At 40.0% G+C, this 25,037-nt stretch overlaps 1 protein-coding gene across 5 annotated transcripts; it reads right to left on the bottom strand.

Annotated features, from left to right (window-relative positions):
* Nucleotides 1-1,811: 1,811 nt before the first annotated feature.
* TOPBP1 (DNA topoisomerase II binding protein 1) lies at nt 1,812-22,217 on the bottom strand. Of its 5 annotated transcripts, none has more exons than XM_027450147.3 (28): nt 22,112-22,217; nt 21,893-21,980; nt 21,453-21,587; nt 20,752-20,895; nt 19,803-19,984; nt 19,485-19,678; nt 18,580-18,759; nt 17,742-17,911; nt 17,051-17,214; nt 16,280-16,527; nt 15,702-16,021; nt 14,727-14,899; nt 13,692-13,903; nt 13,256-13,554; nt 11,882-12,055; nt 11,072-11,181; nt 9,860-9,983; nt 9,336-9,485; nt 8,722-8,830; nt 7,955-8,147; nt 6,896-7,122; nt 6,248-6,411; nt 5,243-5,357; nt 4,565-4,728; nt 4,064-4,204; nt 2,870-2,959; nt 2,419-2,580; nt 1,812-2,039 (listed from the first exon to the last, which is right to left on the bottom strand). In XM_027450147.3, the coding sequence occupies exons 1-28, from the start codon at nt 22,210-22,212 to the stop codon at nt 1,896-1,898; spliced, it is 4,677 nt and encodes a 1,558-aa protein (XP_027305948.3). In that variant the 5' UTR covers nt 22,213-22,217; the 3' UTR covers nt 1,812-1,895. The 5 variants fall into 5 exon arrangements, with proteins under 5 accessions (XP_027305948.3, XP_071889506.1, XP_071889508.1 ...); XM_072033405.1 differs by having other exon boundaries at nt 6,920-7,122; XM_072033407.1 differs by having other exon boundaries at nt 22,095-22,152.
* Nucleotides 22,218-25,037: the final 2,820 nt, after the last annotated feature.

Below are 25,037 nucleotides of genomic sequence, written 5' to 3'. Positions count from 1 at the left end.
CACTCATCACTTCAGGAAATCTAAGCACTTAGTGCTGGGTACAGAAGGGCTGTGTTCTGCCTGCTTTCCCCCAAGACCCTTCACTGCCCTTTTTGCCTCACAGCCTGTGCTGAACAAGTGCCTGGAGAACCGACAGTGCTCAAAAGCCCTGCGTGTGTGTGCATGTGTGCCTGGGGAGCTCCTGGACATCTCTAAAGCTTACTTAAATTGGAGGGGTAGGGGGCATAAAATGGGGATAGCAACACTACCCTCCTAGAGCAGCAGCAGGGATGAAAGAAAAGTTAAAGCACCCTCCAGGCCTCCTGGGTCTCACCTACTACCCACACCTATTTAAAATTCCTATAACACGAAGCTGCATTTTAGAAGTAAAACAGCGAAGTGTCACTGAAATGCAAAATTAATGCAAAAAAAAGTGATTTTAAGACATTAGTAACTTTTTATATTTCTGTACATGGCCCTAAAGCAAGGCAGAGATGCAGTGGTTGACATCCACAAATAGTAAAAAGCATCACGCTGATAAGATAAAGCAAAGCAGCTGCTATGACTGTAGTCACTGCAGTTCAATTTAGCCATTTCTAAGCTTCTGATGCTAGGGCCTTGGATTTCACCTTTTAAAAAAGAACCAAACTCCTCATGGGCATTGGCACCTCCAGCTTTCCTCAGAAGTCCATCAGGTCACCCTGCCAGCATGTCAGGGCTCACTGATGGAACAGGTACCAGGGTGAATCACAAGCACAGTCCTGCACGTAGAGGCACACCACACTCCTGCTCTCACCTGAGGACTGCTGCGGCTCAGGCCCCTTATCCCGTCCCTTCAGCAGCAGAGGGGCCGTTCTCCCCCTGGTTGCGCTGAGCCTTGGGTCCTGGTGGCTGCTCCTTCCTGGTACCCACAACTGCTGGCGGTGCAGAGGCGTTCTATAATACAGGGAGTGTTCAGCAGCTAGAAAATAAAAAGTAGAACACAGCCACCCCCCCCCAGCCCTCACCTTCACAACAATAAAAATAGCTAAATAGACTGAAGATGTTACACACGTTTCCCTGGGCACCTCTACTGGGGCCCTGCAGCCAGGGCTGCAGCAATTCCAGCTGCTTAAATAAAGCTCTTCTGATTTAAAAAGCAGGGCTAAGCACCTTTACCCAGCCCAGCATGGTGCAACTGGCATACAGAACGCTCTCAGCAAACACACCCGGACCCCACAGCTACTGAAATGTCAAATAACTTGTCAAACATTCTGCTTGTCTGACCAAGAACGTTTCCAGCAGCTGGAAACTAACAGCTCTGTTCTACCTCTGGTTCCTGCTGCAGCCTCAAACAGAGCTCAGCCAGACTTCAGCTCCTGTGAAGAAGAGTTAGTTCTAGGTTTGCTTAACACAATCATCAGCATTCAGAATGGCAGAAACGCAGAAAACATTTTATAGAAATAATTTATTATATCCACCATTAGTAGCAAAATTTGTAAGCCCTTTTTCGGTCTGTTCCCCCCCCCCTTTTTTTTGCCGCAAAAGAAACCAACAGGTTTTATGTTTTCCCTCTTCTAATTCCATTGCTGTGTGCAAATGTAACAGCATTCTCATCAACTGCTGTTTTTCCCACAACACACAGATAAAAGATGAACTAAGCCCCTCACAAAGTATTTAACTATTATTACACAGTGGTGTCTAAACCAAATCCGTAATAGTTATCATAACATTATGGAGACAAAATATTTTTTGAATAAGCTCTTGCAACAGTTTTGGATGGTACCAGTAACCAAAGCAATCTTTCCTATGAGTATTCCTATAAGCTTATTTTAATCTCAGGACAAATTAGAAGTGGCACTCAAAGCTTTTAATTTTCATGGTAAGAATGAAAAAATATAAATACAAAATGTACAAGTTAAAAACACCAAATTTTCTCAGCGTATCCTGGATCTCTTGACTCTGCTCATTTCCCCCGCTGCTTTTCTTTTCTGGGATAATCCAGTCCCAAGTTCTTTGTTGTTCTGAAAATAAAGTTCAGCTTCTGGCAGGCAGTAAGACTCCATCGGGGGAGGTGGCTCCTTCAATAAATGAAGGGAGAAAAAAAAGTGGCTTAGCTCAAGGAGAAGCTTCTGAGAAGGAAGAAACAGCTCATTTGCTTTCCAAGTTTTAAAGTAATAAAACGAACATTGCGCACCTACATTTTGAATATTTTGCAAGCTCCCTGCCCTGCAACAGATCCGACTGCCAGCACTGGAACAAGTCATGTTACAGCACGACTTGTTAAAATTTGCAGCCACGGATCGAAATAACTCAGCACTGGCATTTATGGCCATAATTGCTGGCAAAGAGGCTCGTTGCCAACACAGCAGCAGCCACTTTGCAGGTTCCCAGTGACCTGGCTTGCTAGAGGTGAGGGGCCTGACCTGTCCCTCCTGACAGCGCCCCGGGCACACGCACCTGGATGAGGTAGTCGGCGATGTACTCGGGCTTCAAGCAGTTCACTCCCTGGGCTGCTGCCTCGGCTACGTTCACCCGGGAGTCGTCTGGCTTCAGCTTACTGAAGTCAGCAAAGAGATGAGTCGCTTCTTTGAAGAAAGATGCGGAATGACCAGAAAACACCTGCCAATTAAAACACGAAAGACAAGAACTAGCTTATTTTTCTGTTTCCTCCCCAAGGGAGACAAATGCAGTTCATGACCTATAAATTCACATTCATCAAGTTAAGCAGCAAACCAATACAAAACTAAATACCATTTACAGTGCTTCCTGTACCATCGTGTACCTTTCAAGAGGGTTGATCCTCTTATGAGAGCTGGGGCCAGAAATTGTTACTAATATCTTAAATACAAAAGAGATAAAAACGTCCTTATTTTTTTCGAAAACAAAACTAAACCAGTAACATACATACCTTTGCTCCTCCTGACTGAAGAAGGCGTCGGAACCCTGCTTCCTTGGTCTGATCAACATTCAGGATCACTTTCCAGCCACTGAAGGCTCCCTAGAGAAGAAACTCAATTTACTACGAAAGTACACACTTAGGGGTCCATCATTTATCTCTTTCAGGAACATCCATCAGATGAAGATTTGCTATCACCTGCTTTCGTCTTTCTTAAATATAAAAAAACCAACAAAACGATTCCTAATAGCTGTTGAGCCAACCCCACACACTCCAGCAGCTTGCCACCAAGCCCTTTCACCCACATAGCGAGAGGGGCATTAAAAAACACTTGGCAATGAGTATTTTTTTTCCAGAACAGACACTGATGTACAAAACCACATTTTTAAGAAAAACAGCTACTGAAAACAACATTTTTAACCTCTGCTCTGTGCACTGTATTACATACTCAGTTATAGTAAAAGCACCTCTGGCCATTGGGTCTCCAAACAGGCAAGCAGAACAGAGGGTTTGTTACAAGCACTCATTTTAAAAAGGTTACTATAAATATCTTCAAGTCAAGCGTTACACTGATGCAACTGACACAGCAGCAGCATTTCTACCTTTCATTGAACTCTTCAATTCCTGGTTTGAGAGAGGAGTTTAAAAGGTTTGTGGAGCTCAAGTCCCACTTTCAAAAATCTCACTGAAACACTGTGGAACTTGCATGGTAAAAATCACAGCAGGTGCTTTTGGAAAAGTGAGAACGTGTGCCTTGTTTGCAGTGCATAGAACACTCATTGCTAGAGCTATGGAAATGCTGCCCAGGGAGCTGTGTTCACCTACACGGCACAGCACAGCACTTCTATCACTGCAAGCACCAGCTGAGGTTTCCTTTTAAGAAAAATTTGGGTCCCCGGTCAGAGCTCCGAAGCACAAACAATGGCACCTTGATGGCTGATGGACATTTACACCCGTTGGTATGTATGTGTCTAGCTTTGCAAAAGAATGAACAACAGTTCAGGAACAGATAAGGACCTAATTTTAATATATTAGCACAAAAAAATTCTTAAAAAACAAAATTACTTAACTAGGAAAACACCCAGCTAAGCCATTTTGTTCCTATTAAGATGAGAGATGAACTTGCTCTGCCAGTGAAGTTCTGGTGACAACCGCTGGCCTGGCCACCCACACCGTACAGCTTACATTCAACAAGTATCTAAATACCTCAGCAATACCAGTTTCTTGCCTTCCTTTATGAATTTTTTTCCTCCATCTCATGGCTGCGAGCGCTAGTTTCTTCTGGTTTACATTGATTCCAGACAAAACATTAAGTATGGAATTATTTCCCCACTCGTAATCTTCTTCCTAGAACAATCATAAGCTTGAATTACAAAGAAGTCCTCCCAACTTTAGTATTGTTTTTCCCCGAAGATAAAGAAAAACAAATAAAAAACAACAATGTCCAAAAAGTCCCAACCCACTGTAGCTTTGTAGATCAATTTTATCTGGGAAAGCAGCATTAGTTAAAATTTGATATGGTTCTTAATTGCACAGAAGTATCTTTTCCATACATAAAAACTGCCCCCCCGTTGGGGCACCCCAAATTGCTATTTGCCTTTCAGAGGTTATGTCCTTTCCCAGTAAGGTACAAAAAAAAAAAAAAACACAAAACACACATGCATGAAAAGAAGTGCAACATCCTAATTTCTCAATAAGATTACATGCCTGAACAAAGCAGCCAGCTGCTCGACATGCCTCCAGGTAGGAACGATGAAGCACCCACTTCCCAGCTGCCATCGAGGCCAGGAATTTTTCATTTCGAAGAGGATGGCCCACGATGATGTGTGTGCAACTTGGATCAAAGCACTGCTTCTCAAGTACTATTCCACCTTGGAATTGAGGAATGAATTTGAAAGTTATTTAAGGGTCAGGCTGTACCACAAAGGATCACTCAAAGCAAGAATTGTATGCATTTAAATAAAAATATGCTTAACTCAAATTTACACAGATAACCCCAATCTAAGTGACATGGGCAGAAGCTGCCAAGGAAGGAGGAGCAGGCAGAAAGAGTGGCTCTGATAAAAAGAAAGTGCCAATGTAACACAGACAGGAACGAGACACCAGAGGAGGGCAGATCCTAAACACCCCCAACAGTGAAGAATGAGGCTGTTGTGGAGACAGCTAAAAGAAACAGCAATGGTTTTGTCTCCTGCAGTTTTACGGCAAAGCTGATCACTCACATAACAACAATATATCCAAGGAATTGCTCACAAGCACAGAAAACCATAAATTTGAGGCCTCCAATCTGGTGAGTCATCAACAGAAGCCCTTTCTTTTCCCAGAGAGCCACAGCTGAGCAGCTTACAGACACACTATTCTGTGCATTTCACAAGGATCTGGTACCTAATTCCTCAATCAGATGGCAGTAATCAAATCTTTCTTGAGGATTAAGAGAAGACAGCTGAAATTTACGGTGTTTTTCTGGCTCTTCATCAGCCTTCTCATCTTCTGCAACGGCCTGAAAATACAGTAAGACATTTTGAAAATATGACAAAGACTGCGCTGACAGCTGACTGTATCTCTGCCAACCATTCTGGGTTATTTTTGTATTTCCTTTTAGCCAGGAAAAGAAGAACCGAACCCGTCAATCACTTGACAAAAGCTGGATCTCATCAAATTGACATTAGGCTCCTGCTTAACATCTTCTTGGCTCCCCCTTTCTTCAGGGCACAACTGAAGGGATCTGTCATAAAAACTAATCCTTCATTCAGGGTCACTGGATGCCAAGTTGAACGCAGCCATCGCCCACCTATCGCACTGCTTCCTCCTTTCAGGCTTTCTGTAACTTCAAGGGCTGTCGTGCGTTTCCACCTCAGCTCATTTAACAGGGCACTTCATGCCTCTAAAGTTTGGCTGTCGTGATACATGGCAAGCAAAGGACTCGACTTATTTTCCTAGCGCTTTCCAAGTTCACTATAACACACGGAATTTTTAAACCAGGTTTTTGGCAGGGGAGGCGGATGGACACAAGCCACATACTTGTTTTGTACTTCAGCATGAATTCCACATACTACCAAGGAAACAAAGGCCTAACCCTTTTTTTCCATCATTCTAACATGGCTGGAGGAGTTCCGGGTAACACACACAGCCCACCTCAGTGTTCCATCAGGAACTATTTTGCTAACACAACAAAAAGTTTCATTTGTCTGGACAAGTGAGCTTTATTTATTCACGCAGCCATTATTTGTTCAAAATCTTGCAGAATAGGGGACATAAACTGAGCTGCAAAGAAGTAATCCACTACAAGATTTTAAATTCAGGTATTCACAGTGAAGTTCAAAATTTCTTAAAGTATAGTTGTATCTCTTAAAGCACCTGTCCTTATTAACATTTCTTCATAAGACAAACCTTTTCTTTGGGCTGTGGTGCCACGGCAGGGTTAGCCAGAGGGAAAGCAATGCTGGGAGCCTGTGGAGTGGGGATCAGGTTATCCTTAATGGGTGTTTCAGGATCTCTGTGTACAGGATTCTTTACACCTTCCATCAAATCTCCGTCCTCAGCCTCAGGAACAGCTGTGAAATTAAAATACTGTTACACGACTTGTCTTTGGCTGAATATAAAAAGTAAAAAAAAAAAAAAAAGTTATTCTAAATGTCCAAAAACCACCCGCTGGTTTTACAATTAAGAAGACTCTGCTACTGGCATTTCCGTTTGCATTCCACTCTATCTACCTGACTTGTTACCTGGAAACCAGATGGGGTTCCAAATAAAAATACAAGAGAGATTTCTTGAAGTTGATCCAGGCTATTTTTTCAGACAAGTGCTGTCTTGGTGTTTGACCACAAATAGCAAATGGATAGGAAAGCTCTTCTTTAAGAAACAGCAATACATAACAGAGCTCAAAGACGTAAAATTGTATCTTCATCCAAGAAATACCAACAATGCTCATTTTCTACTGTTTTTAAAATAGAATGCAAACACGGACGTATTTTTAAAGCCCCAGAGATCCACCTAATGCTGTTACAAAGAAAAATAACATTTTATTTGTGATTTTACCTATACCAGCAATCTCTGAATCACCTATGGATTCTCTGAAGACAGACTCATCCGTGTTCTTATTGACGTTACTCTGAACTTGCTCTGGGTACTGGGAAGGACTGTTGGGCCACTGAAAGTTGCTGACAAGTTTTGCTCTCTCCTCCCTTGCAGTAGGGTCATCCCAAATGATTTGCTCACTCTGGGAAGGCTCGGTGTTTATATCCATAAGTGCTTGACGGGACTGCCTGAGGCAAAAAGCATAGATACTTCAAATAGTTGTTTGTTTTACAGAACACATCCTAGAAGGTAATGTGTTAGGATCACATCAACTGTAGCATCCAAGTGGCTTTATTAGAAAGCATGGATAGAAAATGAGAAAGCTTCAACATAAAAACAACCCTGGCAGCCTGGCTTTGTGTATCTAAGTGTCAGCGTGGCTGAAAAAAGTCAGCCAAAACATAAGTAGGAGACTTTTTTATTACATGTCATGCTGATATATTATTCTGTAATTATTCCGTAAAGTGTACTTTGCTCTTTACTGAACCTATTAATTTGCAAATAAATACCAAGCTAAACGGAATAATTTTGCAAGGTTTCAATTAATCTCTCACTGTAGCTCAGCTCTGTTAGAGCTCAAATTCTTTTCACTGTGATTTAGAGAGAAAAGAAAAAGAGGAGCAGTATTCCTGCAAAGCGCTTCTGTAAGGAACTATTTGTATATGAGCTACGTACTGAAGTACTGCAACACTGTTTTCTTAAAAAAAATATCTCTAAGAACATTAACTAATCTGAAGAAAAAGAAATCAGCATAATTCAATTCAAAACTAAAAAGCAATCATTCTACTATTGCTTGAAAAGTGAGACAGACCCACTTATGGGTAATCTTACGATTAATAGAATATTCTGAGTCTGTCTAGCAGGTCTTGTGAAAGACTGAATTACAAAAGAATCAACTGAAGTACATCAGTAGAGAAAGACAATACATCTGAAAACCCTGCAGACCTGTTCATGTTTCAGTAACTGTCTGAGAATGAATACAGAGGACAAAATAAGGTGCTTCAAAATGCAAATCAATACCTTAGAGCTTCCAAAACCCTACTGCGGCCATTTCGCATGGGCCGTGTGCTATCGGGAGTAGTTGGAGAACCGTCAAAACTGCTCCTCGAAAGGGATCCTCTCTGTCCTTGTGGTCTCACTATTGATGTGGCAGACATGATCTCCTGCAGTTGTCTCTGGAAGTTCTCCCTCATTTCTAGTGCTTGGGTCAAAACTTCAAGAGAATAAACAAAGCCCACAGGATCAGGAGCGTTATATTGCAACAGGTGAGAAGTGCAGAAATTCAAATAAATTTCCCTCCCCCACATCAAGATGCAGACAATATATTAAGAAGGGAAAAAGTATCTAGGAAAATGATGCATGCCCCTAGTCACCTATTTCTAGGCACAAGTAGGAATTCCCATTTGGATCCCTTCTGAAATGGCCCATGTGATCTAGTTTGTATCAACAATTCTCCTGTAACACGTCTGTATATCACATGGAAATGTATAGTCTAAAATATTGATTTGTCACATTAAAATCAAACGTCAGTGTTTTTAAAAACAAAGAAACAGAAGGCAAGTAATTTGTTATGGATGATCACAATTTTCTTATGAGCCAATAAAAATCTTTAAACTAGAGAGCAAAACATTTCTCTCAAATGCAGCAACAATGAGGGCTAGCTGTATTTGACTGGTATATAAATATGGTACCTAAAGCTTCCAGATCTGAATGTTCAGCACTGTAAAAAGCTTATATAGGCAGTTTGACATTCTGCAACTATTTTGAAAGCAAGGATTTTTATTTACCTCCTTTGGATTCACTTGTTACGGTTTGTTCTTCTCCTGTATGGACTGTTTCCTTTAGTTGGTCGGTAGTGACATCATCCTCAGCATCATCTTCATCCACCGGAATAATCTAAAACCAATGAAGACAAGTAGAATTCTCAAACTCCCAAATTTTTGCTTTTTACCCTTGTTCAACACTTGCACAAATTCTGAAGATTAACAGTCTTGCTTTAGAATACGCTAACCTTTCTGCCACCACAATGACAGCACGACAAGTGAACAACAGCATCAATGGCAACACCTGCTCTGCAGTCTAAACGTCTGCTAGGTTGAGTTTATGCCTTGGATCTCTTACTCATTTACAAGAAAAAGCAAAGCATAGACTACATTATTTCAAATTTGGAAAGCACACTGAAACCCTGAAGTGTCTGGGTTTCCCTCCACTGCCTTAGAAGAGGGTTACAAATGCAGGAAAAACCTGAAAGATCCTCCTCCAGTAGCTGCTATTAATTACTAGCTAAACCTGATCCAGAGCATCACTAAGCATCAAATTTATTTATTTCATTAAACATAATGATTAAGTGAACTGAATCCCCATGGTGTCATAGAACATGAATTTATATCACACACTATACCTCATTTTCTTCTGCTGGTTTTCCAGTTGATGGAAGCTTACCCGAGGAGGAAAGCCTGACATCCTGCACTGCACTGATGTCCAGACTCATTTTGGGATTGTAGGTGTGAGGAAAGAGAGATTCAGGAAGCCGTTTATATTCTTGGGCACTCTGTAACAACATCAGTTAACATATGAAAGATGAGAAACTGGTTGAAAAATAAGAGAAGTTCCACATCTAAGCATAGGGAAAGCATAATAAAAGCATCACTGAAAAGATAGTTTTCACAAGAGAAAAATGTAGCTCTCATTCTGAGGAACGTAGCAGAATTGTCAAATGGAATAGAATTCCTTTTCTCCTCATGGAGAACAAGGTAAAAGTACACTAGTGAAAACTGTTCAATTTATAAATTCAAAGTGGAACATAAAGCATCAGTTCCTATATATGTTCCATGTAAATTTAAACAGAAAATCAATTACCATCTAACTAGTTTTAAGCCTCTGTTTCCCTTTACTTTTAGTAAGGGAACAAAGCAATTTCCATACCTCTAAAAGCCAGTGTTCCGAAACAATATGTATCCCCCGTTCTTTAACGGATCTATACTCCTTGTTGTTGTCATTTTGCCCTCCCTTGTAGATGAAGTGTGTTACTGATTCATCAAAAGACCATCTAGAAAGGAAAATGAAATGCAACTTGAGGATATAATTTGCTACCAGAAAGGATCAGAAGCCAATCCGAGAAATTTTCCTGTCCTTCGCTCATGATAAAATACCGTTTTGCTTATTTTGTTATGCCTAAATAAATAATGAGCCTGCTTCTTCACCAAAAAAAAAAAGGCAGCAATGAGTTTCAAGATAGAACACCTTCAGTTTCTTCTGAAAATATTCCTGAAGTAAACAAAAGTCAGTCTGAGAAAGGTATGAGAGGGTTTGTTTGTTTTTCTTTTTATTTAAGTAAATGAACTTCCAAATCAGTTTCTAAAAGAATGTATGACATAATATTAGAGCTTTGCTTTTCATTGATGCACTGAGCTGCAACTGAAATGCTAATTCTTGAAGCTCAAAATAAGTAAGTTTATACTGATAAAAAAGTCCAATGCTATTTCAATTAGAATATAAAATATATGAACATTAATATATCTATAATACATGTTATAATTATATATTATATTAATGTATTATAAAATAATAATCTGTATATTTTATATCAATTTTAATCTCCATTTTCATCATCCATGTTACGAACGAAAACTTTTAGAGCAGTCAGTAATAAAATACATAAACAGGGTTTAGCAAGACCAGAATTGTCTTAAATCACAGCAGTTATTTTGTAGTTCGTCCTAGTGACAACCTATTTTAGTTAAGCACGGCAAGCTTTCTGTTCTTAGAAAAGCTTACGATCTGTAAAACAATTAGTTTTGAACCAAAGATCAGATTCAAAATCCAAAATATATATTTTAAACTACTCAAAAGCTGAAACACCTTGAGTCTTCTGCAAAAAAGAGAAAGAAAGAATATTTTCCTGTGCTTCTAGAAGATTTCAGGACAAACAGTCTTTCCAAGACAGACTTATCAGGAACACAGAGACAGCAGAAAAAGATAGGCATATTTTGCAACAGAAATCATTTAAGATAGTGAAATCTAAAGTTCAGCTATAGCAAAAGGTCATGTAGATAAGAATATTATAATGCCAAGACTCATATTTATTAGAATTCCTAACAGTGCAGAAGCTTAGAAGCTGCTTAGATCAGCTGATACCTGTACTCTGCGCCAAGAGAAGCTGCTACCGCATTCAGTTCACTTTGCCTCTTACTAAGCTTTTTACTAACACAGATAACAACATCAGCTAGAGGCTTGGGCTCTTCTTCCTGGTCAAGAAGGAAAAAAAAAAAAAAGTCATGTTTAGAAGGTTTCAGTATCAATAACAACAATATTTAAATATTTAGTGTAATATGTGATAACATATACACTAACAAGAAAGATAAACACATTTTTTCTGTGCTTGCTACTCCCAGTCCCCATGGTCAAGAGAGCACTATTATTCCAAACACGAGGAATCCAAAGACAAAAGATTTACTCTCACTCAGCCTCCCCAAACCATATTGTTCTCCTCTCATCAGACTGAGCACTTCCTGTACACTGAAATTAGGGAATTATCAAACCTGATGCCACAACGTATTTCACTGTATTAGAATGAAAAAGAGCAATATAAAGAACTACAAAATAACAAGTGATAGCCTTCCTTTACTGAACACCATTAGCTTTCTTGCCCGTCTTTTACAATATACTGTGGACTACCATGGCAAGTAGTACACATCCTTTTCTCCTGCTTCTTTTTCTGTTTTCTTTCAGTAGGGTAGATTAGAATACAACCCTGAACTTTAGCCCAAAGCAGACTATTTGATCCTACTCATCTGAAGCCTAGGAATTTAAGTGGGATAAAATCCTTCTATCCTAATATTACAAAAATTGGATTGCTACAGATTTATATAGCATGCTGCTTAGCACCTACTTAGTATTTGGGTAGTTATACAGATTTGAAATTCTTTGCTTTCCAGCATTTCCTACCGCTTCTGGCTGTGCAGCTTTCAACTGAGGGCTGGCAGTAAAAGCTTCTGCATTCCGTGTGCTGTTTGCCAGTGCCAATTTCAAGTTCCTGCCAATGACTTCAGAGAGAGGTGTGCTCAGCTTCCTGCTTTTTTGACCAAGGCCTCCTGGAGTTTCCAAAGCCGCCAGAGCATCCTACCAAAAAAAGAAATAACTGACTGACTTTCATGAACACATTGCAACCAGTATTTTCACTCAAGTGAAAATTTCATAAATCCAGTAGTAAGATCTCATACTCATAAACCAGGACCACGTACTACAGTAGTAGTAAGCAATGCAAATACAGTACCATTGCACAAGAACAGTACAAGATATGCAGACCCTAAGACTAGGATTAAGTAAAACAGAAACAAGATTAATGATCTTTTTCATTGCTATCAATGAAAATTGCTTTAATGGAAAAACCAGCAGCCAAATCCAGGTATTCTTAATTCCAAACCAGTGCTTTAATTTACTAACATTCATATGCAACTTCTTGGGTAAGGAAGATATGTGATTCCCTCCGAACTATTAAAACACCAAGCTCTTTTTTTTTTTTTTTTTTATATGAAGAATTTTAACCTAAAGTATCTTGCTTTTGAAAGTTATCAGGGTAGCAAACTATTAGATTTCAAAAAGCAGAGAACTAGCTTCATGAAACAGAATTACCCCAAAAGAACACTTGATAATTCCAATTCTGTAATGTTTTATTCTGTTGGGGGAGGGGTGTGTGCATGCATAAGACCCCAATAATTTCACAGGAATTCAGTGAATTCACTTTTTACTGAAGGCCTTGAAGACAAAAACAAACCTGAAGGACTTCCCAAAAGCACTCAGGTCACTCAAGAGTTATTCCAGCATAGATACTCCCAAGTGTCAGAGGCTCCTTTGTTTTGTTTTAAGGCTAGTAGTTTTTCACGGTTTTCAGAATGAGACAAGGAGCCCAAATCCCCAGTCCATTTTTCAACTTGCAGTAACAGCTTTATAGCAGTTATAATGATACTTTTTAACATAATAATTTTAAAGTAGCATTTCATCACAGAACAAGTAACTATTTTTCAGTATCTGGAGGAATACATGCTGTGAGGTGTAGAACACCTAAGATGCAATAGGCACAAAGGAGCTTTGTTAAGGACATTACAGTATCTACTACACAATAGATTTCATCCACAGGTCATTAACTAGAAATGCATGTAAATAAATAAAGGCATTTTTCCTGGCTTTATTCAAAATGGGAAGGCTGCATGTGAACAGCTTAAAGAGACCTAAGATCAAGTTTCTGTTTTCTTTTTAAGTTTATGCAGATTTTTAACCCTACTGGCTCTACTGACTTAAAAAACTTGCAAAGAACATTACCTTTACATCAAAGGAAGGCTTGAATAACTTGTCTTTGGAAAGAAACTTTGATGGTGTGTCAAGGTGCAAAGACGGTTCTTTTTGTGGCAGTGCCCCTTGTGCATGAGGGCTTGCGGTCTTCCCAATGTGATGAGAGATCACAGCTTGGAAAGCTTTACTCTGGAACCTGTTGATATCAAGAGGGGTCACAGGTGCTTTTTTTCCAGCTTCAAGCAGATAAGTAGGTCGTTCTGGAGAATCGGGAGATTTAATAGTTGCTGGTGTCTTGTCATTAAGTTGAGTAACGGAACTCTCCTTATCTTTAAGAGAAACAAAGCAAACATAAACATGCAATCTGATTTTTCTTTTAAACACAAATCTCATATACATTTATTTAAATAGCAACTTCATTCACCTAACCTTTCTTACATACTCCCTTAGTTTGCTAATAACCAACCTTCAGCCTCTGCATTTTCAACCAAGAACTTGCTCTCATCTGCTCTCTTTCCTGTCCTTGCAGACTGCAAAAGCCAAGCTACAGTGACCGCAGGCAAATTCCATTTCTTTGCAGCCTCGTACTTGGAACCACTCGGCTCTTTCACCACGAGATGCGTGCTGGCAAACATCCCCTTTTTTGCATTGGCTTTTCGCACAAAGAATTCCTGGACCCTAAAATTAGATTAATAAAACATTTCTTTAGTCATGACAAGGTTAACTTAGGGAAAGTTTACAGTACTATAAAACACATTCAAGCAAGTGAAGGAGAACCAGCAGAATTACCTACAGCCATCCACTTAGTATGTACACTCCATGTACTGGGCCTAAGATTTTTCTGCAAGATTTACAGGACAGGCTGGATTCCCTTCTGGAGCTGACAAACATTGTTTCCAAACAAACAACAGTTTTCATGTTACAATTTTTCCAGTTTTACAAGACAGAAGGACTGAGAGCTCACCAGCAAACACTTCAGTTCAAACAGACTGCGAATCAGATCAAACGATACTCTGTTATGAGAATATACATTTTTGCCACTCCCAGACTGAACGTGGCTTTGTTAATGCTTCTCAAAGCTCCTGATGGACTGTAAGCAAGTAATTCACCATTCTAGGAAATGGTGCACTGGCCCTGGATATGAGGCTGGACCAGATATTACTGAAGAAGAGGAACAACAGTCCGCTCCTGGACTCCGAAGAGCAATTCAGAAGGCCTAATATCTGAAAACCTGTCCTTTTTGTCAGCAAATATGAGAAATATGAGACTCGGGATTCTGGCAGAAATTAGTCCCTGTGAAAATACACTAAACTTCTCTAAAGGAGAGAGAAATAAAGAATTGCATATTAATGCCTCATAGCTTCAGCAACATAAATTAACAGAGTCCGAAAGAGCTTTACACCAAGATTTTTTAGTCCTGTAAAAGAATAAATGAAATGCATTACGGATTTCATCACGTTGGCTGCCTAACAACAAGAAGGAACATTAACAGGAGACATACCTTGCTCCTAGCAGTCCTGCCAGATAAGCTAGGGAATCTCTCTCTGCACCAGTGAACTGGCTAAAGGAAAGAACACAGTCCACCAAGGGAGTAACTCCTTCCATTACTGGGACTGGTGTGAAAAGTGGATTGGACTGGGGATCTAAAAGGACCTGCTCTTCCACACATGTTACCTTAGGGAAAAAAAAAAAAAAGAATATGATTGAGATAAAAATGCAAATTGAGACAAATAAATAGCAAAAAAACAACATTGCAGGAACTGTACAATAGCATTTACGGACGCAGTAACAAGTAAGCCTGCTTCCATCCTTATGCTTGAGACAAATTATTTCACAAGCTATCATTCTCTTCTGGATAATTTTATTTGTGCCAGGTTTGACTGACTTAGACATTTTTCAGAACTTTTCAGTTACTACTCTTCCAACTCCGGAGACTCCCTTGAAGTAATTCAACATATGATCTGAGGCTCTGCATAGATTCACTTTAGTTATCTAGTACTAAAACCTACTAACAGCAGCTAGTCTAGATCATGTGCCCCCTCTTGGTAAGTGTAATTAATGTTTTCTTGACCTTGAGTTATAAAGATGACTTTCCACAGCTTTCTGATGTGGCAGAGAGCATGTAGCAAGAAACAGTAAGCACAAAGACGTCAAATGAAATCATTATTAGTCAACTTCTCATCTACAAATTCATTATTTAGAGAAAATACTGGTAGAATCTCATATGAAAAGCCTTTGAGTTGTGACAACAAACTTTTATTTAGCAAAACTATAGAAAATAAACTCAAACAAGTGAAAGATACCTCAAACACACAAAGGCTTTAAAGCCTGCTGTCATTTAGCACATTTCCAATAAAATAAGGCCAATTTCTCAGTACCTTATTTGCATACAAGCCACCAGTAACTCTGCTTTCTGACAAGACTTATATCTAATACATTCTGCTTAATCACTGAACCGAAAAGTGAACTTCCTTACCAGCCACGTATTGGTGACAACATCACCAACAGTTGACTTCACAGAACATCCCAGTAAAGGCACCACAGCATAGTCTGCAATGGTTCTGCTTTGCGGCAGCACAATTTTCCCAGCGTTCTCCTTTATAATATCTGCAATGCAGGACTCATCTTCTTCACCAAAACCCAGAAGAAGAAATCTCTTTCTGGCAAATAAGCCTCCTTCAACCAGTGCAGAAGGCTCTCCCAAAGAACCATTACAGACAGAAGAATTATTTTCTTCTTGAACAGTCACACGAGTAACGTCATTAAAGCCACCAGATGGTAGTTTCTCAGCTTCAACTGGAAGAGAAAAAAGAAAAAGTTGTTTTACAGGAACCTGAAGGTGACTCAATGGCTTCATGGAGAAGTAGTAGCATTTTGCTGTCTTCCATCAGATTTAAATTATAAAATGCTCTATATGGTCCTGTTTCAATTTCATTTTTAAAATACAATACAGAAGTTAACACACCAGATGTGATTTGATTTTTAAAAAGTAAATGCTGCAAAACTCAAATTCAACTCACAAGCTGTCTGTGGCGTGCTGGGCCTAGAACCTACCTAACGTAGAATCATTATTTAGATATTGAGACAAGAAGTCATCTTCTGCAGCTTGCTGGCGCTTCGTAACATTCACGGTTTCTTTCTTCAAAAAACTGTTGTTTTTGGGAAAAATTGACTTCACGCCAGGTTGCTCCAAAATCGGATTCTCTAACGGCTGGTAGTTGGGAGGGATATATTGCTCCACTGCACATAGATAACCTTTAGTAAATGACTCCAGCAACCATTTTGCTGTCACTACATGAGGCCTATAAAATAAAGCGTTATACAAATAAGTTACAGCAGGTTTCAAAACCGGGATTCTTCCTTCCCACTCTGCAAACCACTGGTGTGTATACACACGCATACATATATGCACCTAAAGTCTGCAACTCCAATACTAAGCAAGTGTTGTGCACTTTACAGGCTCTAAGGCTTCTTAATTCTTTCAGCCTGAGCACAGAGAGCTTCATACTTACTCTCCTACAATGTACATTTTATCTGCCCACTTCTGGGTTGCCAAATTCTTCTTCCTCAATATATTAATACATTAATGCCTCTTTTTCACCAATAAGAATGCTTGCTTTCTTTTTACTGATGTGACCCATGCCTATCCAAAACTCAGCATATTCAAAAGCACATGAGGATGTAGTTGTGAATACCAGTTGTGATTCTTCCTAAACAGTTGTCTTAAACAAGACTTTCACAGCGATATGTATTTTCTTGTTTACAAGGTGGTAGGATAAAGAAAATAAGGAAGAAATAGACTATAGGCAATGTAATTATCAGAACCTGTGAAGCGTCTTGTCCAAGAAGTGTTTCAGTTCATTACTGTTTTCCCCCAGAATGACATGGGTAACATCTTCATTAAGCTGATCAAATCGAACACCACCACCGCAGTTAATGAGCCTTCTCATCTTGTCCAGCTTCCTGCCACTGAAACCACATAGATAGATCTACAAAGAGAACACAGAAACAAATAAGGCTTTTGACAAAGACAAAAAAAGGGAAAAAAAAACGTGGTAGGATTTTTTTGGTATAATTTGTTACAACTGCTGTAGAACACAAGTGGTGCAGTTTCTGAGAAGCAGCAAAAAAGAAGTTAAGCAGTAACTGGAGCAGTAATCTTTGTATGCTATTTTAGCAAAATTTGGATATTTACTAATGGAATGAACCCCCAGCCAAAAGTTAAGCAGGGAAGTTGTATAACAGAATAAAATTTAAATCAAGAAACACTGTACACCAGTTCTAGAACCCAATCACTACAGTATTTAAATACATCTCTCTCTCTATAAATATGTATATATTTAATATAATTAATTTCATATACATGTGACATGCAAGCTACAGTATATGGCCACAACATAAACATGGCATTTGTGGCTGATAAAACATCTACTGTAGCAGAACTGTCAGCACCTCAGTGTAGTTTGCTTCCACAGAGTAAGACCGACCATTTCAAAACACAGATTGTTAAACATACTCGACAGCCATCTAATAAATCTTCAGGGGCTTGAAAAGAACTTATGTCCAAGTTTTCCAGCTCATCAGGAGGAGGATCCAGCCTGCTGCTCATAGCAGAACTACAAGCAGTTTCACTGACACCGCTCAAATTGATATTGGAGATGTGGCTGACGTCCGAAAAGTTATGAGCTTTAGTAGAAATAAAAGAAGATGCATTAGTTTTTGTTCCTCTCTTTCCACAATTTAACTGAACAAAATATGAAACTGACACATTTGATTTTGTTGTGCTAAAAGGAAATGTGACGTCTAAAAAAGGAAATACGAAGTCTAAAAAAAAGAAAAAAGGAAAAATAAAGGAAATGTAAAATAAAATATATATATAAAAATAAAGGAAAAATAAAAAAATGAAATATAAAATAAAAAAGTAACAGGCTAAGTAAAATACGAACAAACAAAAAAAAACTTGAAAAATCAGCATTTGTTTTCCCTCTAAGGCTGTTCTAAGGTTTAATTCATAACTGACACCTGATTTAAATTACAAGTGTTGGAACAGCCCTGTTGATTTTTTTATTATTTTTTTTTTAGGACAGAGTTACACACTGTTGATTCTTAAGTGGACAGGTATACCTAATTCAAACTGACTAAACAATTATTCACATGTTTAGGCCTACAGATGTTGGAATATACAATGTACATAAAAGTAATCTGTTGCATTTTAAGCATAAACAAAGCAGAAAATAAACATTCCAAACATTATCATTGCAAAAGCAGGCAGCATCCTACTATTCAAAACCGTTCTTCTTTCTTAGTGCTATAAATGTTTCCTACTTTAATGCACCTTAAAAAGTCTTACTTACTATCAGGTTTGCTGGCGTGACTGGTAGGCGTTGAGGTACTGGGTGTGTTACTTGATTTTGATCTGCCCTCTATTTTATACATTGTCTCATCCTGACAGAAGCCTTTCTCAATACTGTCAGAAAACCACTGCACGGACACACAATGCACATTCCATTTTCTAGCACATTCGTACTTCTGACCTTTCAAATTCAAATAAAAGAAAAAGACACGAGTTATTAACAAATTAATGTTTCAAAGAGTGATCGCTGAAAGATGAATTGACATTAAAATTTTAAAACTCAAATAAGTGATTTCATGGTGACAAAGCCCACCTACAAAATGTTTTCAGTAACATTGCTATATCAACTGGGAAAAAAAGGAGCCGTAAAGTGCAGACAGCACCTGCACATACAAATATGAAGAAATCAGACGTAACTGTCTTGTCTCCAAATTCTCATTCTCCTAGGCTATGAAATAAGCTTCTCATTCTTCCCACAACAAACCGACAAACAAGAGGGAAGGAAGGATCTTCACATAGCATCCAGAAGGTACAAAGAATAGTTAAAAATAATGAATCCACTAATTTCAACTAATCCAACTAATTTCGATCAGTGTATAAAATAAGTCCCATCCTACTCTCCCAGAAAACTTAAGTTTTCTTTTTTCTTCCCTTCCCTCTAGGATTATTCTTTATTCTTCCCTTCCATTCAGTTCTATCAGGATCTCTGTTTTCTTCTTTTGTTCTCCTTTTGTATGCCTTTAGAGCAAAGCCAGTGTGTCCCGTGTTACTTTTCTCATCAACACTATTTCCCTGCATAGAAGCAGTAAGACTACCAGTGAAGCAGACACAGACTGTTTAAACTCTTATGCATATTTACACTACTTCAATTCAAAAAGGGAAAATAATATTTTCTCTGAGTTCTACCTTTTGGCTCTTGAACTATGAGGTGAGTACATTCATTCATCTTGAGCTGTCCTGTGTATTGCCCACCGTGTTCAGCCGTGAGGCGCTGGACTTCTTTCCGGTCCAAGCTACTTAAGCCAGTTACACAAATTGTACAGCCAAGAAATATAGGACAAGCGTAGTCTTCCATATTAACATCGGTATATCTCATCATGCTAAAGGAGTGAAAAGGAGAAAAAAAAAAATCAAGCAAGTAAAATTAACTGGTAGAAGAAATAAGTGTGTTTCACCGTAAGAATTACCAGTCCTCATCACAAAGTAAATTTTTGTTTGTTTTACCTTTGCTGAGATTTATCCCACAATGCCTTAACCCAAGAGGGAAGCAGAATAGGTTTTTTCAGAGAAGCAGCTACTAAGTATTTCTTGCTGCCAACTTCTCCAGCTATAAGATGAGTTACTGACATGTTGAGGTCTCTGTACACACGTCCACCCATCATCTGCACATATTTATGAACTTCTTCCTAAGTGTGGAAAAACAGAAATAAAGAAAAAAAAATCAGTTCTATGTGGTTTCTCCTAACAAAAAAACCACCTGTTCATAAATCCAAAGTGTATACGCATATGAAAGTGATCAAAAATATCAAATATAAATCCAATTTTACTTACATTTATGGTAAACTGAATATAATACATATCCTTAATAAAGATGTTACAATCATACCGTACCAGGAAAAAAAATTGTACTGATGATTGTTTTTTTTAGGTAGTATAAATTAGAAAGAGATGCTGGAATAATTAAAAGAAAGCATTTAAGATAAACTATGGACACCACAGCTGGCTGGATGTTTAATGTTTACCACGTATTTTGAGAAACCAAAAATACAGCATGTTATCTGTAGCGTGCTAGCTGGAGACAAACTAGCAAGCTAAATGATCTACCCCTTCAGCTAATAAAAATCCCCAAACATACATTTACTCCCATATTAATGATGTCTTACACTTTTATATACATTTATATAATACTATACATGTACATGCATAGATATACCACTACATACATATTTGTAAACTACATACTTACAGGGAGACATCCTCTTTCTCCATACAATTATACAATTCTTTACATAAACTATACATAGTCTACAAACTACAGAAAGACGAGACACGTATACACACAGGCACAGTTACACTTAGTATATATACTGTGATTAATGCCTTAGCAATAAGCCATTTGAAGCAAATGTCACAGAAAAGTCAGCTAAACAATTCATCATTTACAATGCATTACCCTAACATCTTTTTCAAGGCTGGTACAGGATATCGTTACATCGGCCATGGTCATGTTGTACACGGGATACTCCGCCCTTGGGACACATCGCTGGGACTGCATACAGTACAGGACCACCTGCGGTCCAACAATTCTACAGCCAAGCTACAATGAAGTAAGAACAGAAAACAAAGAAAATGAGCACAAGGTACACTGGTGCAGGGAAGGTTTTCTTTGTTGCTGAATCCTGAATGACAAAGCAAGGCCTGTCCTCTTCTAGCATCACCAGGTAGGTGACAGTTCTGCTTTTACTTTCTGCTATTTTCTGTACAATCCTCTTAGGTTTTCTGGTCTTAATAAAAGCAACAGATGCTACACCTAGCATGTCACAGAATTCCAGATAGTCTGTCTTTATCTGCTGGACAATTCTTTGCAGATCAAATGAACTCATGTTACTCAGGAATAAAGAAAGTGAGAGCCAACTCAATGACTCCAGCAGAACCAGAACCAATCCTACTGTTTATTTTTCCACTTGCTTCAAGATAATCCGTATTTGCTCATCTTCTTCATCCCTAAATACAGCATGCAGTAAAGTTTTAATTGGGTATACTGAATACTACTATATTTAGTGTGAGAAGAACATGCAGTGCATAAGCAAGGCCATGAGTGCTCCTAGAAAAGAAAGAATACAGCTGACGTAAGCAAGTTGATGGGTAGCATACCTTTCTGAGATGATTGAAAACATCGCCTCTAAAAGGATCACAAATATAAAGGGATTTGTCATTTTCTTTTATATTGAGTGCTGTTTCTTCTTCAATGATCTGGAGATGTTCTTCTGACTGAAATTCTTTTATGGACTGCAGGAAAACAACTCATATAACTACATGCATTTAATCGACAAACCTGAGTCAGTTAATCCTGAGGAAGCTATAAAAGCACATCCCCCCCACACAGCCTACAAAAAAGCTTCCCTGGCAAGAGCATACTGGCAGAACAGAGAGCTAAAACACCAAACTGCTCCTCAACATCCCCCCAGCTTTCCACAACAGTCAGATTTAAAACATTTAGCATACAAATCGTCACCTCCAGACCCACCCCGGAGCCACCTCACCGACCCTGAGGGGGAATTGGGGGGGGGGGGGGGGGGGGGCTGCCCACTTACCTCAAGAGCTTGCCAAAAGCACCCCGAGCTGCCGGGAGACCTGACGAACCTGACGCAAAACGGCTCCTGGCCTCCTGTCATCCTCCACCTGAGCACCGAGACCCGGTGAGACCCCCGACTGTCCCCTCACCGCCACCCCAACCTCCCCCGGCACCCCCGCGACCCTTCCCCTCCCCTCCCCTCCCCTCCCCTCCCGTCTCACCCCGGCCCCTCACGCACCCGCCGCAGGCGGGAAAGCGGCGGCCTCGCACTGCGCAGGCGCGGGGGAGGAGGCGGGAGGGAGGGAAGGGGAGGGGCAGGGGTCGCCCCGCTGCCGTCATGGCGGGGTGGGGCCGTGTGTGGGGAGTAACGGCCGTGCTAACACCGCCCTGGGGCGGGGTGTCCCTCCCCTCCCGTCTGTTTTGGGGATCTCCAGAGGAGACTCCACAGCCCCTCTAGGCAGCCCGTGTCAGTGCTCTGTCGCCCTCACAGTACAGAAGTGTCCCCCTCATACCCAGTCAGAACCTCCTTGTGCTTCAGTTTGTGCCCATCGCCTCTCGTCCTGTCGCTGGGCACAACAGAGAAGAGATCGGCTCCATCCTCTCAACACCCTCCCCTCAGATATTTATACACATTAATGAGGTCTCCCCTCAGTCTTTTCCAGGCTAAGCAGGCCCAGTTCCCTCAGCCTGTCCTCATACAACAGGTGCTCCTGTCCTCTCATCATCTTTGTAGCCCTCCTCTGGACTTGCTCCAGGAGCTCCACATCCCTCTTGTGCTGGGGAGCCCAGAACTGGACACAATACCCCAGGTGTGCCAGCTGCTGGGGAGCCCAGAACTGGACACAATACCCCAGGTGTGGCAGCTACTGCTGACACAGGAGGGGACAAGGAAGGCTGGGTCCCGAGCCCAGGTGCTCCCCACCTCTAGCACATACTCTTCCTCCCCCAAGCCCCTAAGTTTATCAAGGGGGTTCACCTAGAATAGGCTTGGGGTAGTGGTGTTGCCAACTTCTGCTGGGGTGCATGGGGTATATATCACAGCAGGCAGGGCCTGGGGGAGGCTTGGGAGTGTGATCATCCCGATTCTAGCTAAATTTCAACCCTAGCTGTCCTTCTGGAGACAGTAGAGGAGAGATGTTTTATTTTTGAGGCTTCCAGGCTATGCATAGGAAGGCAAAAGGCAGTCCTTCCCCAGCAGCTGGCTGGAATCCGGATATGAGCACTTGCAAAACTTGTGCAGGAACTAAAATGAGCTTTGCCTCTCCCATACCACGCTATGGCAGCTGCCTGGCTCATTAAGGGCAGACAACACCCAATGAATCAGAGGAGCTCCTGGTCTCCAAGGCTTGCTGCTGTTCGCACGCTGCCCATAGCAGAGGCAGTCACTTTGACAGAAGATCTTCTCAGAATAATTAATGTTTTGTAAGGAGAGGAGCAAACCCGTTTGAATGGCAGCATTGAACATTACAATTGGCCCCACGATGGCGCTGTAGCCCTAAGGACCGAAGAGACTTTGTGCAATCTGTAATTACCCGACGTTAATTCTGCGGTCGCCAGGGGTAGACATTGAACATACTAAAACCTCTTTTGTATTCTTGTTTATTTTAAAAACAGCGTTAATCTTCTAGGATCAGAGTGAGTTGAGAGACAGTCTGTGAAGTAGTGCTCCTCCCATGTCTAATAATAAAACCAGATGTAATGCCGAACAGAATAGCGTGTTTATTAATAGATTGCTAGTGACAAACAGTTAAGGACACTGAAGTTGTCCCGCTGGCCCTGCGTTGCTCAATGATGCTGGTGCTTTGCCCACTTGTAAAACCCTGAATTTGACCCGCCTGCTCTTTCAGCATTACAGCAACCTGTTTTGAAGAGGAATTTCTCTTCCTTTTTTCATTCTTACAGGCTATTCTATAAAAGGGGAGGTGGGAGGGAGAATGGATCAAGAAGCCTAACGCACAAAAGTTAACCAACTTTAATGGATTGCGTAACTAAATATTGTTGCAGCCTGTTGGCAGAGTCCTTAACTGAATGAACCAGCAGTGCTACCAAGTACTGTCTTTTCTATTATCACCTTCAATATCAATCACAGATTGCTACAGTAGCTGAAACCTGGCTTGTTTCATTTGCTGAATCATGGTCCATTCGCAGTGAAGTCACGGAAACTCTTGATAAGCTGCTGATCTACTAGGCCACAAATCCCCAAGCTCCAGTTCTGTCCTTTGGAAGCTTCTTGTCCCTTGAAAAGATCTGTGCTGTAAGAGAGAACTGCAAAGGATTGGGGCTGCTTTTTGACATCTCTCTCAGGAAAGCTTCTCAGTGTGCTCTTGCACATTTGATAGCTGTGCTTTGTTCCTGTGAGGCTGGTCAAGACACATACCTTGCTCAGCACCCAAACCTTCTAGAGCAAGTAACTCCTTAAAGAAGAAGTGTCTTAGGATCCAAATAAAAATTCTTGTCAAAAGCTGAATAAAATATGAAAACATTTTTATAAGAAGAATTACAGAAGGCGGAGGGGGGGGAAGGGGGAGGCCACCCTATCTAAAAGTTACTGCATGTAGTTTCCTGTCTCTTTAAAACAGAAATGCAAATATTTGTCATTTGATGTTGAAACTACCTGATTTCTATTTATACCACTTATAAAAATAGACGCAGTATCTTAAAAAATAGTATGCAGTTGAAAAAACGTCTGAATTAAAAGGCGTAGTATGATTCTGTTTTATTTCCCTTGTGGATGCAGTCCAAAAGTGGTGCTTAATATGGCAAAACAGAATAACTTAAATCAAGTGGTCTGATAAGCAAAGATTTCCCTATTTCACTTCCTGCTTTCACATGCACTTGGCAATGTAAAATTTCTTTGGGACTCTTTGAAACATTTCTTTGCAAATATTTAAAAGGACCTGGAAAATAGAGACTACCCTACTGGATAAGAACAGCAATAAAAATATTCGTTCTGATTTTCCTTCCTCCTGAGTTGTCCAAAACCAAATCTATTAGGGGCAATGTAAGAAATGCTAGAAAGACCAAGTTGGCCTTTTATTAATTAAATTATTTATGAATTAAAGCAATAGCACATTTTCTATGTGTTCAAGTGCTTTGCCAGATCTGAACTTAAAGGGGAAACACAATCATATTTGGCCATCAGTATTACCAATTTTGTTTGCATT

The sequence above is a fragment of the Anas platyrhynchos genome, chromosome 2, assembly GCF_047663525.1.
Source record: "Anas platyrhynchos isolate ZD024472 breed Pekin duck chromosome 2, IASCAAS_PekinDuck_T2T, whole genome shotgun sequence".
Lineage (NCBI taxonomy): Eukaryota > Metazoa > Chordata > Aves > Anseriformes > Anatidae > Anas > Anas platyrhynchos.
The sequence above is the reverse complement of the archived record's forward strand: the minus strand, read 5'-3'. Positions and strand labels throughout refer to the sequence as shown.

Bases quoted from the DNA above. Each gene is read 5' to 3' on its own strand.
- TOPBP1 (XM_027450147.3), bottom strand. From the start codon at position 22,212: ATGACGGCAGCGGGGCGACCCCTGCCCCTCCCCTTCCCTCCCTCCCGC. The intron at 9,486-9,859 runs GTATGGAAATTG...ATGTTGTTACAG, and splicing joins CGGAACACTGGCTTTTAGAG to AGTGCCCAAGAATATAAACG. The intron at 2,040-2,418 runs GTGCGTGTGCCC...CATTTATTGAAG, and splicing joins TCGCCGACTACCTCATCCAG to GAGCCACCTCCCCCGATGGA.